At 42.2% G+C, this 18741-nt stretch overlaps 1 protein-coding gene across 1 annotated transcript in view; it reads left to right on the top strand.

Moving 5' to 3' along the window:
* TMEFF2 (transmembrane protein with EGF like and two follistatin like domains 2) overlaps positions 1–18741 on the top strand; it is a 139858-nt gene that overhangs the window by 71801 nt on the left and 49316 nt on the right. The window contains exon 5 of the mRNA XM_076342250.1: positions 9087–9183. Coding sequence (XP_076198365.1) covers positions 9087–9183 — 97 coding nt within the window. The remainder of the gene's footprint in view (positions 1–9086; positions 9184–18741) is intronic.

Here is an 18741-nt window from a genome sequence, read left to right as displayed (position 1 = left end):
CAGGTGTGTGTAACCTGAATTATCACCCAGAATAAACAGAAAGGAGTATAACATGGAAGAAAAGCAGAGTGGGAGAAGAAAACTGCGCTCCTCTTGTTGAATTCAGTGAAAGGTAGACCCAAGTCATTTTTACTGTAGAGCCACTTTACACTACCCTGATTATGTAAATGGGACATAAAGTAAATTGGACTTTCACTCGCTCTGACACTCCCTTCCATTGCCAGAGTGATTTACAGAAGCTTTAGTGTAAATTAGAGCCAGGACCAGTGTCTGCGGTCCGCATTTTAGGATTTAAAACCAGTCATTTCCCAAGATAATTGTGGTGCAGTCAAGACTAGGAGCAGCTTCCTAAAATTGGTTAATACCCAGATTTGGGTTTCTTCAGTGGTTTAAATGGAGTGGCATATTATCTCCTCTATAGTCTGCCTAAAAGATAGATTTGATGTCTGCGAGCAAAGACATGAAATTGCTATAGGCTTCCACTCTTATAGCCTGCCACCTGTTTGATTTATGTGATAAGTGATCTCAGATGACCCTCCAAGGCACTGAACCATTAGAGAGTTATGTTGCACAGCGATAAGAAATCTTCAGAGATACCTAAATATTCTTTTACCACTGGGAGTTTCATCTGTTCTGGAATAAAGAACATTTTTATGTATGATGTTGCTATCTTGCTAGCCATACTAATATTCAAAAGGATACACAGACTTAAATCAACAGCAAAGTGACAAAGACCTTAAAACTGAAGTAGTCACCAAGTGGATGCTAGACAGCTCTTTTAGGTTTTATCTTTGTTCCTTTCATTCTGTTTCTTGAAAGATGAATAGCTGTAAGGGTTCACATTCAAGTCTTCTGTTAATCTTTCCACCAGGTAGGAAGCTGGCAAAAGCACCCTTTCAGTGTGGAAAGCCCTGGAAAGTCATATCACCCATTTGGGACTTCCTTATTGTGGGCTTTGTGAAACCATGGGTTGGATCCTTCCTTATTTTTTTCACTGAATTTCTCTAAATTTGGTGATCCAGGTTCCTCTCTGCCTAGAATGAGCGGTGTTTAGAACCTCTGGTGGAATGCGAATTCTTGACAGAGGTCAGGAAAAGCACAGACAGGTAATTTCTGTGGTTTACATCCAACTGTAGCATCTTCCCCTGCAGAGGAAGGCACTGCTGACCCATATTCCTCCAACTGAACCTATATCTAATGCAGTATTTGCTCGATAGAATTTGCTGTAAGTGCGATGTTACAGCATGTATATAGTCCATATGTTCCATCCATCAAATTATCTTTGCATCATGTGTTTAGTGCATCAAGTATAAGGTATCCAGCAGTAAGCTCCTGTTTCAGGCAGGATGGGATGCAGCTTCTGCCCAGACATACAAGAGGAAGAGGAGGGGCCAGAACCAGTCCCTGCTTTTCAGCAGAGCCCGAAGATGCCGGGGCTCTTTGCAGGTCCACAGGGAGAGGGTGTTTGGCAGTCCACAGAAGGGATGAAGAGGGTTTCGAGCCTGTCCTGCTCCCCTCCCTTCTGGCACATAGGGCTAGCCGGCCACAAGCGGCTCACACTTGACTGTCCCCCTGAGTAACCTTTGATGGCAGTTTTTCTGACAAATAAGAAAAGCGTTATGATATTGGGCACTTTCCTGGATTGCAGCTTCCCATCTCCCTTGACACAGCGCTGAGGTTTAATGATCTGTGTGGCCAGGCAAGTCAACCTGAGGGAGGAATCAGACATCATCTTTTTCTATTTCTCCTTGATCCTGAAAAATCTTCTGGTCCTTGCAATTAGGACTACAGTAATCTCCTTCCAGGCTCTTTAATAATGGCCTTGATTGGTGACCTGTCGCACTGCATCCATCCAGCTGTGGGCATGTCCACTTTGTTGTTTTGTTCGCGCTGTTGGACATATTGAAATACATGAGAGCAGGGACTGATGCCACAAAAGCTTTGGCAGCATCGCAGGCATGTTTTTACAACAAGCTGTGTCTATTCCTTGAAAATTCTTCTGCAAGGAAGCGATCTCTCTTTAAAATTAAATTAATGCAAGGCAGAGATGAGTAGTCCCCACGTGCTATTTGGCTTTTTACTCAAAGCTGTTTATGAGGGGAAGCTCTTGGCAAAATTTAAATGAGCCTCCTCTTCCTCAGGCTGGCAAATACTGTCAATGCTGGTCATTGTACACCTTCATAAATCTGCAATGTTGGCATCCCACATACACCAGGCAAACATCAAATTTTGTAGGGGGACCGCACAAGGGTGCAATAATCACAGCTGTTTCATGTCAGCATTCAGAAAGCTTACAATAGGGTTTTATTCAATGAGCCATTCCTTTTGAAATGCCATTAGAGATATTTGCTAGGAGAAACTGGCCTCGACTAATCATGTTTAATTTTTATCAAATGCACTGTGGGAGCAGGAGGGATATGCATGAGACAGAAACAAGCAAATGGTGTTTTATTTAGAATAAATAAACTTTGAGTAAGAATTGAATCCATTCCCTCCTGGCCATGGTTGTACAAATACAGGCAGGTCCCTACAGAGGTCTGTAGGGGGTCATGTCCTGACTTCAGACCCAGATGCTCTTGGAAACCTGCAGTTGCGCCCACTGAAAGGGGGGAACTGCAATCAGATAGATGCAGAGGAGCAATGCTGTTCCTGTGAAACCATTCCCGTCCCATCCACTTTTAGCCACGATAAATGAGGTTCAGAGGGTGTGAAGGCTACCCATCTCACCAGGGGAGGCCTCTAAGCCCCTGGACTGGATGACAGCTGGAGAAGGCTTCTAAGGTTTGTAAGACGTTTGCTGTGCGAAGTGAGAGGCACGCAGCTTTGCATGGGCCCATGCCTCTCCTCACAGCAGTAACACCTTGTCTGCAGGGCTGCCAGAGCTGCTCCGTGCTGGGCCTTGTGTTAGGATAATGGCAACTGAAAAATTTGGGGCGGTGGGGAAAAGAAAGAATCCAAAAGAGAATGGGAAGTAAGGCATGACAGGAAGCAAGACAGGAGGTAAAAAATAAAGACAGAACTAGAGAGAGCAGCAGTGCTTAGTAATAATGTGAAACAATTTTTATACTATTTATTTACTGAACTCAGGCCGCTTCCCAGACACTGTTTTCTTGCACTAATTAGACTGTACCCAGGGCAGAATCGGAGCGTTCAGCACAAGGTGTGGGTGACCTCAGCACAGGGTCTTGCACAAGAGTAAGCTGTTTCAGAAGTGCCTCTTTCCTGTCCAACATAAACTCAGTGTTGCACAGGACTGAAAAATCATGAATCAGCCCTACAAAAATAATTAGTTTTTAAAAATCATAAACTTGATAGTTTCTGGTATTTATTATACTCACAAGCTTTTTCTCCACAGCCCTAAAGCTTAGACGTCCCTTTCAAAACAAATATACATAGAGACTGAGATCCTTATACATTGAGATAATCCCCCAGCTGTGATTTTAAGAAAAAATATAACCTGAGAGTCACAGTCACAGGAGAAATATGAGAGCTGGAAAACACTGCAAACTGAGTCTGACTGGCATCAAAGCAGTGCTAGGCTGTATCTACATGGTCTTTAGCAAGAAGGTAAGAGCACATTTTATCAGCAATCTGAGCTGGCTGAGAATGGCAACATGGAGGTACCCAAGATGGGACCTGAAGCAATATAAACACTGGGAAAGGCGGTCTGGTTTCCTGGGCAGCCAGCTCAGGTATGGCACAACCCTGGCACTGTTAAAATAACCTGCCTATCGATAGCGGAGAGATGGTTTCAAGGACTGACCCTTGGTGGTATGGAGAGACTGATCAAAGGCCCATTGGCGTGAAGGAGAATATTTCAGGTCTCCTTAAGAAGTTCTGAGTTGGGTCCTGAGCTGGGTAGAGACACTGTTTTCTCATGCGGTAAGTAATTTCCCCAGCGTGTTTGTGTGTGTGAGAGAGTGCAAATTTGTATTTATTGAGATGGAGCCAGACGGTAGGAGTAAAGCAGAACAAGGCATGTCAGAGTTTGGATTTATTACCCATACGGTAGGCCATTTTCTTTTCATTTTGACCATAATGCTGTTCTGAGCCTCTGCCAGACTTCGAGAGCAGAGTCATTCGTGAGTCAACCCCCTGCTTCGCACCCTTCATTTTTCTCACTTTGCAGGTTTTGACTGAGCTAATGCTTTCAGGAAAAAAGACTTATTGATTAGAGTGAAGTCGCTTGCAGCATCTGGGCTTTTATTGGTCGAGTTTGTGAGGTGTTTTTAGCCATTTAGTAGAGGTGCAGGTAGTGTTTGTTCTAACACATTTAGTAAATTCTGCTCGCTTCTCTGCCCTGGTTTCTCAGAGCTTTCTCGCTTCATCCACTTGTCTTGTCAGCTGCCCAGAGCAGTCCTCTTAGGACTGAAGCATGTGGCGAGATTACCTCAGCTGCTCTGAAGAGCATTCTTCTCCTCCTCCGCATTTTAATTTGCACATTGTCTTTCATTCCAAAATACAAAAATGGCCATCAACCCTCATCTCCACGTGATTTTTGTTATTACCTAGATTTTATAGCTAAAAACAAGTGGATATCCTGTTAGGATGAGCTAGAGCAAGCTTTGTTTGACGTTCTTCTTTCAACAATAGCAAGGATGTCCCACCATGAGGAGTCAAGTCAGAATCAGGGATTGTGGTGAGCATGCATCTGATCACGTCAATCAAGGAAGACTGCATAATACAAAAAACAATCATAACAAATCATTATAGTCATATTTCTGTCTATTCAAGTGTGTGGTAATGATGTTTTATGCTGTTTCTTTGTTGTGTTCTCCAGTATAGTTAAAATATATTGGATAAGAATTATTATAATAGTGTTAGTAGTCCTACAAAGCCACATGAAAACTGAACAGACACTCTCCTGAGTTTGCCCTGTTGCCTTCAGAGGCATGGTAGCGAAGAGAGATTTGTGTTTAGCCAGTGTTGCTACCTAATTCTCTCTCTCCCTTATGGCTCACCAGCTCCTCTTTCCACTTCCATTTACTCCTCGCAGTATGGTCCCTCAGGCAGGTTATATGCATGTCCCCTGTGTCACTTAGGAAATAGGTGACACTTTGTATATCAGATCAAGACTGTGAGCTGCTGTGCATATTCTTAACCATCCCATTGGAGCTGCTTTTCTGGAAATTTGCAAAGAGTTTATTTCTATACTGCCTTTGACACTCGTCGAGCATCTTTGGAAGACACTGAGCAAGTTATCCAGAAGCTCGAGCACAGAGATTTTGGTGTCCATTTGCTAAAACAGCTAAACGACCACTCATCAACTCTTAGTAGAGCAAGAGTCTGGGAAGCTGTGTGGATAAGGTCATAGCATGATTTGTTGGGGTTGTAGCACCTACAGAAGACTCAACTCAAAGAGATCGAAGTGTAAAGAGAAAGTAGAGGTGTCTATGGCGGGGGGACAGTTTGGGGCTTTTAGTTTTCTCTTGATATTACAGGAGATAAGCACAGAGTCAGACCAATCTTCGGATGATACTTTCAGTCTGTTTTTTCAGCTATGGAAAGTAAAATGTCTCCAGAATGGTTTCTTTCTTGTAGGACCTGCAAGCAATACAGATATTCTTGAAATCACAGCTATCTGATCTGAGTGCAGTGAGAACGCCAGAAAAGGACCAAATGATTAAAACAGGAGCTGTTGTGGTTACCACTGTCCGTTGACTCTATAAATTGTGTGTAGTGCCTTCCCAGCTAAAGAATTTATATTGCTTAGGAGACTGAGTCTCTGAAGTGACTTTCAGATAATATTAGTGACCTTCTAACCCATGTTAGCACATTTCCTTGAACTCTGGAAGTTGCTAATCTTGCTAATACAAATAGGAACTTGCAGCTTAACATTTCTCAGTTGTGTGAGTAATAAGCGGTGGGCTTCAGCGATTAGCTTCCCTGGAGCCCTACTACGTTCCTACGGGGCCTTGGTGTTAAACCTCAACAGTTGCTAACACGAGAACTACGTAACATGCATGAGAAAAAGAGAATCATACTCCTTTTATTTTTAGAAGAGGAATCCAGAAACCGGATTATTTTTGCTAACTTTTTTTTTTCAGTTGAGATATGAAAGCAAGCGCAAATCAGCAAGTGCAGCAAGGAAAAAAAAGGAAAAAGAGTCACCTTAGAAAATGAGCATCCACTAGTCCTCAAGCTAAAAAGCAGCAGGAAATATTGGGAAAATAAATCTTTCTAAGATGTCCAGATTTATCAAAGCACTTATCTGCACAGCATGGAGAAAACAAGCCCCTGTGTGTGTCAGTCCTGGGTGTGGGTGCACATGCCAGTGTGTATGTTTGTGTAGGGAGAGAAAACACACCTTAAGGAAATGTAAATAATAATATTATCTGTGGTTACTGAAAAGAGAAGGGGAGAGAGAGAGAGATAAACAGCTGTCTTTTTTAATCAAGACCGCTGCATGCTTGGACATTTAATGACAATGTGCACATTCATTATGGAAATCTGGATACGGAGCTTCAGAAAAATATGAAGGAGTGACCTATTATTTTCTAGTAGAAATTAAGAACTGCACTGTGCCTTAATGTGGATGTTCCTCTCTAAATCAGTTCATTCTCTTCAGAACACTCAATCTTTCCAGTGCCTTTAATGACTTTAGTTGTTTTATTCAGCTTGTGATGTAGAACTGTGTGAAGTCCCTGGTCAAACCACACCTGCTGGACAGTTACAAATAGAAACATTACAAGGAGGGAAAAAAAAATAGGGCATATGTTTTTAATTCAAAAGAAATATAAGGAAAGTGATTTGCAGAATAACAAAATAAAATAAAAAAACCAACATATGAAATATGGTTTCACCCTCCTGAACTGGAGCAATTGTTATATTCCTGGTAGGTGAGGAGTGCTTGGCTGTCATAAGAAGTCTTCTGCCATAGGTCCCGTTGTACTTTGCATACAGTCATTCATTACAGCTCTCAAAGTATCTGCCAAATATTCTGCTCCCCTTTCACAGATGGTGAAACTGTGGCACAGCAAAGCAGCGTGACTTGATAAATCTAGATCATGTGTCCTGTCTAATATCTTAACCACTGGAAATTCCCTGCCAAGATTGGCTGTCAAAGTTACCTCCTCAGGAAAAAAGATTTCTAAATTTAAAATATAAATGAAACTCAGCGAAAAACCCAGGCCTGGATGCAGCTGCAGAGAAGTGGGGAGGAGCTGTACAGCAGCATGAGCCTCCCAGTGCTGTTGGGTCAGGATCACACACGTGGCGCATGGAGATGCTAATGGTGTGAGGACACAGCCCTTGGACACCCTGTCCACCTTCGTATGTTGGCTCTTGCAAAATATGAGCCTAAAGAGTTCCTCAGTCATTTAAGGAAACAGAAAAACCACAGCTCAGACCCTCCCTACAAAACCTGACAATGCAGTAGAACAGAAATCCAGACTATGTTTTCTGAGTTTCCCCTTTGGTTTTCTGTACATGAACTTTGTGGCTATAAAGGTGAGCAAAGTTCTACAAATAGGGCAAACGCCTCTTTTTTTCCCTTTAGGATCATCAGAATGCTCATCATAGGTAATTTTTTTTCATTTAAATATAGTCTAAATTCAAGCAAGACTGATAAGAAATTGCTGCGGCATAGCTCATACTTAAACATACCAACACTTTCTTTGACTACATTAAGTCTCAGGAAAAAGCTTCTGAGACAAACCATCTACCTTAGGTATTTCTGTGGTCTATATCACTGTAGTATCTAAGCATATCATGATCTTTAATAAACATCTTTTGACAGAAAATGGTATTCTTCCCATTTTACACAATGGGAAACAGGACAGAGGTTAAATAACTTGTGCAGGATAAGAAAGCAGGCGTTGGGGTCACACTTTCTCTTTTAGGGGCAAAAGCCCTTTCTCCTCCAACAGCTTTGTGAAAGCTTGGGACTATTCTTTCTTGAATAAATGACAAAAGCAGCATATTCAAAGTCAGAGCACTCCAACCCAAGAGCCTCCAGTAACACCCAGGTTAACGGGGTCTCGTGCAGTGGATGCACAACATCAGGCAGGTGATTTGTCCCATCAGTATCAGTGAGGCTACTGACACGCTTCAGCGTGTCCACCAGCCTTGGCAGGTTGGACCCAAATGTGCAGTAAGCCTGCACCACAGTGCTGACTCCAAATGAAAGGATGACACTGCAGAGGCTGTTTATGCAGATAACATCAGTTAAAGCTGATTGATACTGGGTTGGTTTAATTATTCTGTAACCGGCAGAAGGATATCACTAGGTACTGTGTCTTGCTAGAAAGCAGCACCTATTGAAAGATATCGCAAGGTGCTCATATACTTCAATATAAATGTAGATGATGTTTCTTTTGGATCTTTTAACAAACCCTCTGCTTGGTGCCTACCTTAGTGGTCTCTCTCTCTCTCTCAGTATTCAACTGTCAACATTTTTTCGCAGTCCTCTTATACCCTTATTTTTATTTTCCTCTCAGTCCCTTTACGTTTTTGACTTAAGGGCCAGTTACAAACCTTACACAATTGCAGACAAGGGTGTTGACTTTCCTGGGTTTCAAATTTAACCTATGCTGGAGACCGTCCCCTCCTCTGGACAGCACTAAATCTTTCCTGCCAGAGATAACTAGACCTTGGGGCTCATAGCTGTACTTCTGAAGAGAAGAATGTTTTGCCTTTGGAATGGTCTAGATTGCACCACACGGCAGGTAATTTCAAAACATTTTCGAGGAAAACATCCCCTTGGGTCTGTCTCAAGGCCTTCACCTATAAAGGACACAAGGCAGCATGTGATGCTATCAACACACCTCCATTATTTTCCCCAGGAACAAAGCAGTGAGGCTTGGTGGTGACACAACCTGCCCGAGCTGCAGCTTGAAGGGATCATTGTTTAAGTAGAAAAGGAAGAGGAAGGGTCTTTCTCCAGTTTTCCTTTTAACTCCATAATCCAGGGAATTTATCACAGACCACCGTGGAAATCTCTGTGTTGGCCCCATTCAAAAACCGTCTGTTGGTCTGTGAGCAGCGCATTAAGCTGATGCCATGAATAGATTTTTCTAGAGAGGGGGAAGTGCTTTGCTACAGTGCTGTCTTTACTAATGTATATTCTTCTGCTTTCCATCAAACAGTCAATGAAGGCTCAGGTGAAACCAATCAAAAAGAGACATCGACCTGTGACATTTGCCAGTTTGGGGCAGAGTGTGACGAAGATGCAGAGGATGTTTGGTACAGTAACTTGGTCTACTCTTCTATTTTAATGAATGTTTTATTATTTAAAGGTACTGTGGTTTAGAAAGCATTAAAAATATTCGATACTCAATTTTGTGCACTCAGAGATTCATCACGCAGTGATTAAGGTGGTTATTACTCTGAAAAAATGTATAAAACAGTCTGGTTTATAATTTTGGAACATGCACAATTTAGACAAAGTCTAGAAACACAGTTATCCATTTTGTTGCTGTTATAACTTATGTTAGTCCATCTGGGGTTTTACAGCTTTATACTTTGGTAAAAATAGAATTGGGAAAAATAATTGACCTAAAGCTTTTCCAGTTTAAAAGTATCATTAGTATTATCATCAAGTTAATTCATGTGTGGCATTAGAAATGCTGGGAAATCTGTCTCAATTTTTCCTAGTTGCTGGAGTTGAAGACCTAACCCTCAAATGTTTGAAATAATTAGAGTGTACATTTAGACAATTTTCTCAATGGAAATTGTTTTCTTTTTTATTTTTTAAAAGAGGTTTCAAAAGTATTCATTTTTTTTTATTATTTTAAACCTTAACCACATAAGCTGAAGAGAAATAATTCTATCTACTCAGAATATTTTTTTAAATTTTTCATTTTGCCAAGAAACTATGCAAGCATATATTAAGTCAACTTTAAACTAATCATTTCATTGTGATTTTGGAACAGCCAATAGATCAAAAAAGCCGCTATTCACAGAGCTGTACTTCTAACACTGCCTTCATGCCAAGCCTCATATTTCTGACTAAGTAATTAATACAAATTTAGAGAGACAACAAAATCATGCAAATGTTAGAGCTGTTGTCTGGATGATGCTTCTGAAGCTGTGGGCTGGTGGTAGCTAAGGGATGGATACAGAGACTGGGCAGTGAGTTGTCAATAAAGCAATATTGCCCAAACTCTAACTTGGACTGTAGGAATGGAGTAGAGAGAGAGGTCAATGGATGAATGAGTGAATGAATGGTGAACATGATAATTGAGCCCAGTGTTGGGCAGCTGACCTCATCCAGGCAAGGCATCCATGCACTGTTGGTCAGGCATGAAATTATGAACATTTCTGCTATTCAGTGAAGAAGTTTAGGAATATGGTCATCCATTTGTGCTCGTTTTGGTTTTGTCTTGCCAGGCTTTTAATAACCTCTGGTTCTAGTCTTTAAAAAACACCAAGTAAACAAACCACAGAGGCCTTGCTCTGGCTCCAGTCATCAAAAGAAATTGTGGTGTTGAAAAACAGGAGCAAGATGCATCATGCTTATAGATTTGCAATAATGTAATGACATTTGTGTGAAAGAAATTGCTTAATTTTGACTTTGCATAAGGAAATTACCCCAGGTGTCAGGCTTTTCATTGTCTCCTTGACCGGTTGTCCTTGAGAGTTTTGGAGGTGCGGTGTAGAAACAAAACCATGGTAAAATTAATATATCAAAATTCACAGTCTAGTGCTCATGTTTTCATAATTAAGTGCACTTCCAAATTGGAAGGCAGGAGAAGAGAGGGGCAAGGAATAAAATTAGCTACAAGATAACATTATTAATCATAAGCACTGAGTAGCAGTGTTTATTTTTTTCCAGAAATAGCTCGATAAAATAGCCTGATCCAACTTACCCCAGTAATGTTCTCACTGCAGCTTTTGTACTATCTAATTCCTCCTCTTTGAAACAACTTGGCTTATACGGAGCAGTGTAATGACTGCAGGAGCTGAAGTTCTCAATCTTTATTGACAGCCGGTCTTTCTGCAGGGGAAAACACTTCTTGGGGCGGGAAGCAGGGAAGGGCATTTACTGGGAAGATGCTAGCAGACAAACTATTAAAAGGCAGGAAAGTGGATTTCCAACCAGAAGTACAAAGACCATGTAAAGCCTGTTAAAGCTCTGCTTTGAAGTAAACAACTTCATATGCTGTAACAGAGCCCTGTTTTCCTGTCCCTGCCCCCTGATTAGTCTTGGATAAACGTCCTTCTAAAAAATGAGCCTCCTGGGTGTTAGCTCTTTGTTATTCTTATTTCTGGAATAAAAGCGGACTATGTATGTGGGACCTCTTTCCAATGTACGTTAATTGAATTTCCATGTTTGGCACCAGATAGACATATTCCCCCACTCCCCCTGCCAAGATTTGGTGTGCAGAAAATGTCCTTAGATTAAGTGGGAAAAGAAATTTCAGTTTATTATTCGATTGGTATTTTTATGCGGATCAACTTTCAGATGTAAGCAGAGCTTCTTTGGCTATCTCACCTGACTGATGAGGTTTGTAAAATCCAAATGGCATCAGTGGGTCCCAGCGGTCCCAGGACCTGTTGTTACAGGGTGACAAGCCCAGCACCAGCAGTGTCCCCTATCAATCAGAAACAGTTTGAGGGTGCAGGGTCAGTGCCTGATCCATGCCAGGTAAGAGGGATGCAAGCTGGTAGCAGAGCCAGACCACAGAGAGCTGAAGATACAAGGCTGGCTGTTCGCCTAATATTTCTAGGGTGCCAGAGTAGATCAGAGAAGAGAGCACAGGTGTGATAGCAGATGTGGTTGGGCTGCTGATGATTTAAAGCAACAATTAACATTATTCTGCATTGCCACAGTCTGTTATTCCGCAGTCCCTTGTCTCTGGTTTAACTCTTTCTTTTTTTTTTCCCCATTATTCATTGCCAGTTGTCACTCAGCTAAATTGTGCTATTGTACTGTGTCACCATTATTTTTAAATCTTTTTATTTGCGTAAAACCAATCTGTTAATGGCTAGACTCCTGGGATTCTGATAGGAGGGTTGGCACATAGAAGGCTACTCAAACGGGTAAGATGTGTGTGTGAACATTTTCTGGAAAGTACAAAGAAAAGGCAGAAAAGAACCCACTGTAATAACAGGTTTTCCGTGGCATAGGAAAGCACACATGTATTATTATCCTGTTCTGCAGTCTAATATCACGAGAGTGAATGCAATTTAGCATTCCATTAGTGAATCTCTTTCTCTAGGTTAAAAACAAAGACTGCTCAGTTGAAAGTCTTTAACATCTTGCTACTTTAATATGCGAAAGCTTCTTGTCACTAAGAGGATCGTGTATTACTGGCATTATTCCCACCTTTAATGCATTTTGCACCAGTGGGCTTCATGAATATTTAAAGCAGGGCAGTGGCTATGCTCTTTAGCACTGGATTGCAATCTACTGGTAAATCAGACATTTGGTGTTACTTACTTTGGGTTTTATTTCTGAGCTGGCTAAGGAATAATTGATTTTGTAAGACAGGGCTACTCAACATAACACCCCGAGAGATATACTTAAAAGGAAATGAAGAATGAAACGTAACATTGTGAACTGTGGTGTATTTCTAAGATCTTCCAAAAAGCATCTATGAAATACTCACTCACTGTACATAAATAGTACTCACCAAATGGAGTGCCTGCTCATCTGCTAAAGTGGCTTACTGTCAGTACATAACCATGTCAGAAACCTGGATTCCAGTATTAATCTCCTCCTTATGGGCCACTGAGGAAATAAGAGCACTCTCTACACTGGACAAGCCATGGTTTGGATAGATACTGGGCAGCTATTTCAGAGGTCCATGATGTGTCCAAGTAAGTGGAAGGAAATAAATAATAGGAAAAACCCTTCTGTTGAATTTCCTGTTGGAAAACGTGGAGAAGAGAGGACAGGAGTGTTTTCTTAAAACAAGATTAAATCCTACAAACCTCTGACTTGTAGAGTTAATCAAAATCAAAATGATGAATTGGGGTTAAATATGCATGCTTTTCCTTTGAATTTCAATATCAGCAGGTCAGCCAGCAGCAGTCTGAAAGTGCAGGATTGCCCAGAATAAGATGCAGTTTGCTAGCTATAAGACAGACACGCAGGGATGTATAATGTGCTCGGGAGAGTGTGCTTTCCCTGCAGCCTGGCAGTGTCCGAGGAGGTCATCTCCACAGATTGCTCCTCTGCCTTCCCCTTCCTCCCTCCTGGAGGTTGCAGGTGGAGGAGAGAGGCAGCAGTATCCCTGGCAGGAGGTGCCAGACCTTGAATGGGCCACTCAGGGGGTTGCACCAGTGATAAAAAGGGGCGTAAATACCCCTGCTGCTTCCCGCAACTCAGTTCCACACACCCCAAGGACTCCTCCTTGGCTGAGCATAGGGTTTTGTGCTCTGCCATAGGCACCATGCTTTTGGTAGGCAACTTTCCTCCCTCCTCACGAGCCTGGCCCACGCTGGAGGGGCCTTTTCCATTTCTCGCAAGTGGACAAGTATCCCCCCGGGTGGGTTCAGCTCAGGAGAAGATGCTGAAGCCATTCCGTGGGGACACTGTGTCCCTGATGACCCAAAGCTGGGAGCTTGGAGGAAGGCATCCAGGCCTGAATGAAGGGGCTTGGCACGTTCAGTGTCTAGGTCAGTGGGTGAAGGAGGGAGCATCGGTCTCAGGCATGCTGTGCAGCTGGGTGGCGTTCCCAAGTGAGGTGGTGGTGATGTTGCAGCATGATTACAGCAGGTCCCTCGTGTCCTGAGCTTCCTTCGGCATGGCTGGGACAATAAACTCCACTTACCCACAGCAGACAGTCACACACGCAAAACATATTAAGATGAACTGTTTCAGTCCTTTGTTTCGTATTTTACTGCTAATCACTGATATATATAGTTTGGGTAAATGCTCCTATAAGGCAAGTGAACAGTCTGCAACACATGAGGATGGTGAAATTGTATTCTCATGCAAATAAGCGGCGCTGTACATGGGAGATATTTGTGCAAATCATGCAGCTGCCATCAGCAGCGACCCCTACAATCAATATTGCTCTAGCAATCAATATTTATCTTTATTATAGTATAGAAGGAAAACATATAAAAGAAACTAATGATTTTGCCAGCTTCTCAATCCACACAGCAATTAGGTCAGTCAGCTTTGGGTCCCTTCCCCCTTCAGTCAGTTGCTCTCAGCCAGAGCATCTGCAAACAAGATGCTATGCTACTATAAAGTACTAAAAGGTAGTTTGAAAGCTCACATACATTACACGGGTATTGGCTGCTTCATGTTCAGCAGTGTGTATAATAACTATGTGTGACCTACTTGTTCCAGATGCAGAAACAACGAGCTACTTTAACATCTGCAATGTCCCGTGCATTATACAGTAGATATATATGGCCGGTTTCTGCTGCTTTACTTTCTTTTTTAGAGAAAAAGTAGATCTTCATTCATGGCTTTGTATAACACTTAAACATACTCATTGGACTTGTGGTTCAAATAAACATGGAAATGGAATCATATAATTAAAAAAAGCAACTCTGCAAAGACTTAAATTTCTGCTTAACTTGAGATCATACCTGAGCCACAAAGTGAAGCTGCTGCTGCATAAATCTTCACATGGAGTTTAGTAGTGACATCTAATAACGGTCCAGGCAAGGGTTTACAGAAGAAAGTAAAGGGACTGCAGCACGCAATCTCTGCATTGCACAGCAGGAGGTGGCCAAGTGGCTTACAGCCTCCTACACCCTTGTCACTTACCTTAGCCCCAGCCTAATAACAGAGCTATCTCCAGTGTCTGCCCAGAAATTAGCCCAGTTAACTGTAAACATTTCATTTGGTGTATGTTCTATGGTTAAAAGATTTTGAAATAAAAAAAACACAACTGACTTCTAGTGTAACTGTTGAGACACCATGTTGAGGTAACTGTAGAGATACCATGCAGTGGGCTAAGAGTCAGCAATACTGTAAAAAAGTATCCCAAGCAACAAGTTTTGAACTGAAAATTGGTCAATGAAGGATTTGCAATGAAAGACAAAACATTGGGAACATTAGAAAAAGCAAGATGAAACCTACCTGTCCATACGTGATATTTTAATTATTAAACCTGTTCAGAGGAAGGGCCAGGTTGGTGGCAGTTTCAACTTAAAACTAGCCCAGGTGAAAAAGTGACTTTGTGCCTAACCATAGCCAGAGAAAGATCCCCACTGACTTCTAAAAGACCTTATCAAGCCGAAAATACGTGGTTTTCCTCTTTCTCAGCAATGAGTTTGCAGAAAAAGCAAGGGAAGATATAGGAACAAGAAGTTACCTTTATCTTCAGAGGATGTTTCTCTAAGAGCAGCTTATGTTCCAGTCTTTTTGAGGAGTAGGAGGCAGGAATGAGCACATTGTGTTTCTAAACTGAATGCACTACTAGAAAGTGCTTGGCTAGAAAGTTGATGCTTGGAAAAATGATGGCTCATTTGGCCATCTGGTGAAATTGTTTTACTCTACATACATTTGTTTTTTGTCAAAAGCAGCCATTTTTCCCAGTCAGGTAAGTTTCACAAAACCACCTTACCACCTTTGGATCCTTCATCCTGTGCCAAAATAGCCTATTTAATTTTGAAGTGAGACTGATTCCCAACTCCCTTAGGATGGTGGTTTGGAGAATTTGACCTTTCCATCCATTGAGTCAATGCAATCCTTCAGAGGCTTATGTTCATTTGACAAACTCCTGCCTTTCCAGATTCTCAGGATTTATTTTCTTAATAACAATCTTAAAAAAAAACTGGTTTTAACATAAGCCAAGATTGTCTGGAGTTGCTTATACTTCATAGTGTTTTATTACCAATACACTTCGGAACACTCTAGTAAATAATTCAGCCTACACAAAGAAATTGGCTATATTTTCTCTATACATCGAGGAAGTCTGTCAAGTAGACTATATGTCATGGCCCTAAATGTTCCCAGATAAATGCAAACCCACATTGTGTTCAGTCTGTACTACTCACCCAAGTAGGTCTTTTAGGTATCCTATACAACACATACATCTCTTATCCAAAAACTAGAATCCCTAACATTTGGTTTTGTAATATAAAAGATCTTTTGCAATTACAACAAAACTCGCTGTGTGTCCAGGGGATAATACCCTACATAGTCATAAAGCTTACAGATTTTTTTCCTTGTGCTCCTCTTTTCAGATCCTGATCCAAACTTGGTTTTCAGTTTCAGAAGGTGAACTTCCAGCTTATGGAAGTCAATGAAAGTTATTCCACTTACTTCAGTGAAACAAAAGTTCTCTCCCAGTATTATAACCGTGGAGTAAGTTCTCAGTAGCCAGTGGAGCCTTTCATTGGCAGAAGGGAGAACAGACTCTGTCGGAATGTAAATGCGCAGTCATTCACAGAGTGCAAAGGAATAACTTGGAAATTGTGATGATAAAAGCATAATTTGGCTTACTGACTCCTTCAGTTGCTTCAGAGGAAATATTCATTTCTGAAAAGCCAAACATCTGAGATTTTGGGGGGGTTTCTTGTCTTATCATGGTGCCATGCTCTTGTAGGAGCAAGACACAAATTCATCTGAAATTTAAGGGGGGGAAGGCTTGTAAGATATGTAGAGCTGTCATTTGTCTTCACAATTATTAGTCTGTCAACATCAGAGTTGGAAAAAAAAAAAAGCTGCAATAATTTTAAAAGCGTGGCTCAAAATAGCCAAATTTTCCTGCTAGGTTTCCATGGCCAAGATGCCTACCCCTACATTCAGCTTGTGGTGTGTGGATGGGAGGCATGGAGGCACAGAGGGATGCGTGGTCATGGCAGAGAAGGCTGGAAGAATGGACTGGGAAAGGACAGACTGTGGAAGCAGGGAGAAAACCTAAAGCTGACTTGCAGCTAGTCCATTTTGCTCTTTGCTGGAGAGCAGGGAGGAGCCACAGTGGCACAGGGGCTCGGGGAGGGTTTTGGGGACACTACCTGAAGGCAGCAGGGAGGTCCTCTTTACTTGCCTTCCTTCTGCCTGGCTTGGAGGCTGAAATGGCATACCCAGCATGGAGCAGGTGAATTAAACATTTATATGGCAGGGACAGCTGGAGGATGTGTGGGGTAGTGGCTCGGCTGGCATTGAGGCTGTGGCTGTGGACTTGTAAGGTCCGATCTGTGCGTGTTACAAGGGTGCACGTGCGTGGCTGGGCATTGTGTGAGAGCAACAGCATCCCTCTCTATTTTCAGGAAATTTCCATATACAACATATACATGTGACAGCCTGGCAGAGAGCAACAATTTTATGTGCCCTGTTTAACAGGGGAACAAATGAACCCAGGAAGTTATTTTTTTTACTTCTCTGACACGAGCTGTGACTGCGGTTTTCAGTCCTAGGTAGGAAAATGTAGCAGCCTTCTAAGCGCACACCTTTATTTGCATTTGAAGGAATGGTTTTGGCATTCTATTTTGTGCTCTTGTTGTAATACAGGGTGTTATAAAGATCATGCCTGGCTCCTGCCGCTTTGTGGGAGGTATACAAAAGGATCCCTTTTGGCTCTGCAAGGGCAGAACTGTGCGCGGGTGCTCTGAGGCGAAGCCACCACTTGGTTGTGTAACCCCATGGCTGGGAGAGCCTGGGCTCACCAGGTTGTGAAAGTGCACATAAGGGATAATATGATAATGCACATCAAATATTAATGTGCATTGACACATAATCGTCTGCATACATCAGGGCATTACAGCATGAAAGAGCAAGTGCAGAGACCTTGGAGAGCAATGCGCTTTTGCACCTTTTTTTCCCTGTTTTCTTTTCCCCTTTTTGTTATTTAAAAATAAGCTTTCCTCCCTCCCTGGCCCCCCATTTAGCCAAAGTCATACCCTAGTAGTAAACTGAGCAGTGCCTTCATGACGGCCTATTTAGTCGCAATAAAAAGCCGATTGGCCTAATGCGCAATCAAGAAAGGAGTGACATTTATTGCTTTGGTTTTATGATGCTGTGAACTGAGCAAGATTTGGAGCCTTACAGTGCCTTCAGGGGGCAGGAGATCACCAGCAATGAATTGTATTTATACCTTTTCCAATTTCCTACTAGCATTTTAGCAATAAATAGACTGTGTTGTTATTGAGTTTTATGTAAGTATGTTTACAAAAGCAGGAATACAACTTTGTAGCTCAGAATTACATGTGTTGGCTAAATAGATCAGCAGAGAGAATAACTATGTAAAGCACTGGGAAAGCACTTTCCAATTTATTATCAAATGTCTTAATAGAATGCTTCATCTCTTCCATCCCACTTTGTGTTAACTATTAAATTAAAACTGCATCCATTGCAGAAGGTCGGAGGCTCCTTCACACACCCATGTTGGAACACTAAGGCCACAAATTGTTCACAGATCTAAGCCATTAAAAATACATCCCATGCATTAAATATGAGCCTGAGGAGAACTCAATAGGAGCTGAGATGCAGGGCTGACCTCGGCTCTCTCAGCCCCTGCGGGGTGGGAGGTGCCTTTTCCCCACGGCGTCCATCTCCTGCCCCAGTCCTTTCCCACATGCAAGTTGCAGCTAAAAGCCTGTGTGAGATGTGCCCAGATGCACAGACTTAATTGCTGTCTCCCAGCCTGCCCATTTTGTAATGAAGCTCTCCCATGTGGAGGAGCACGGATGCCCCAGGGAAGCCCGTCCCGGCCAGGGCGCAGTGCTTGTGGCGTGTCCCTTTCGGGAGCTGCAGGTGGATTCCACTGATCCCTGTCCCAGACCTGAAGAGGGTTACTCTCATCTCATTAGTTTGCTGGCAAGGACGTGTCCTTGAGACGGCACATTTCATTCATTCATTCATCTTCCTTTCCCTGGCAGCGGTACTTT

Source organism: Aptenodytes patagonicus, chromosome 6, assembly GCF_965638725.1.
Source record: "Aptenodytes patagonicus chromosome 6, bAptPat1.pri.cur, whole genome shotgun sequence".
Taxonomy (NCBI): domain Eukaryota; kingdom Metazoa; phylum Chordata; class Aves; order Sphenisciformes; family Spheniscidae; genus Aptenodytes; species Aptenodytes patagonicus.
Note: the sequence above shows the minus strand (reverse complement) of the source record. Positions and strands in the feature narration are given on the sequence as shown.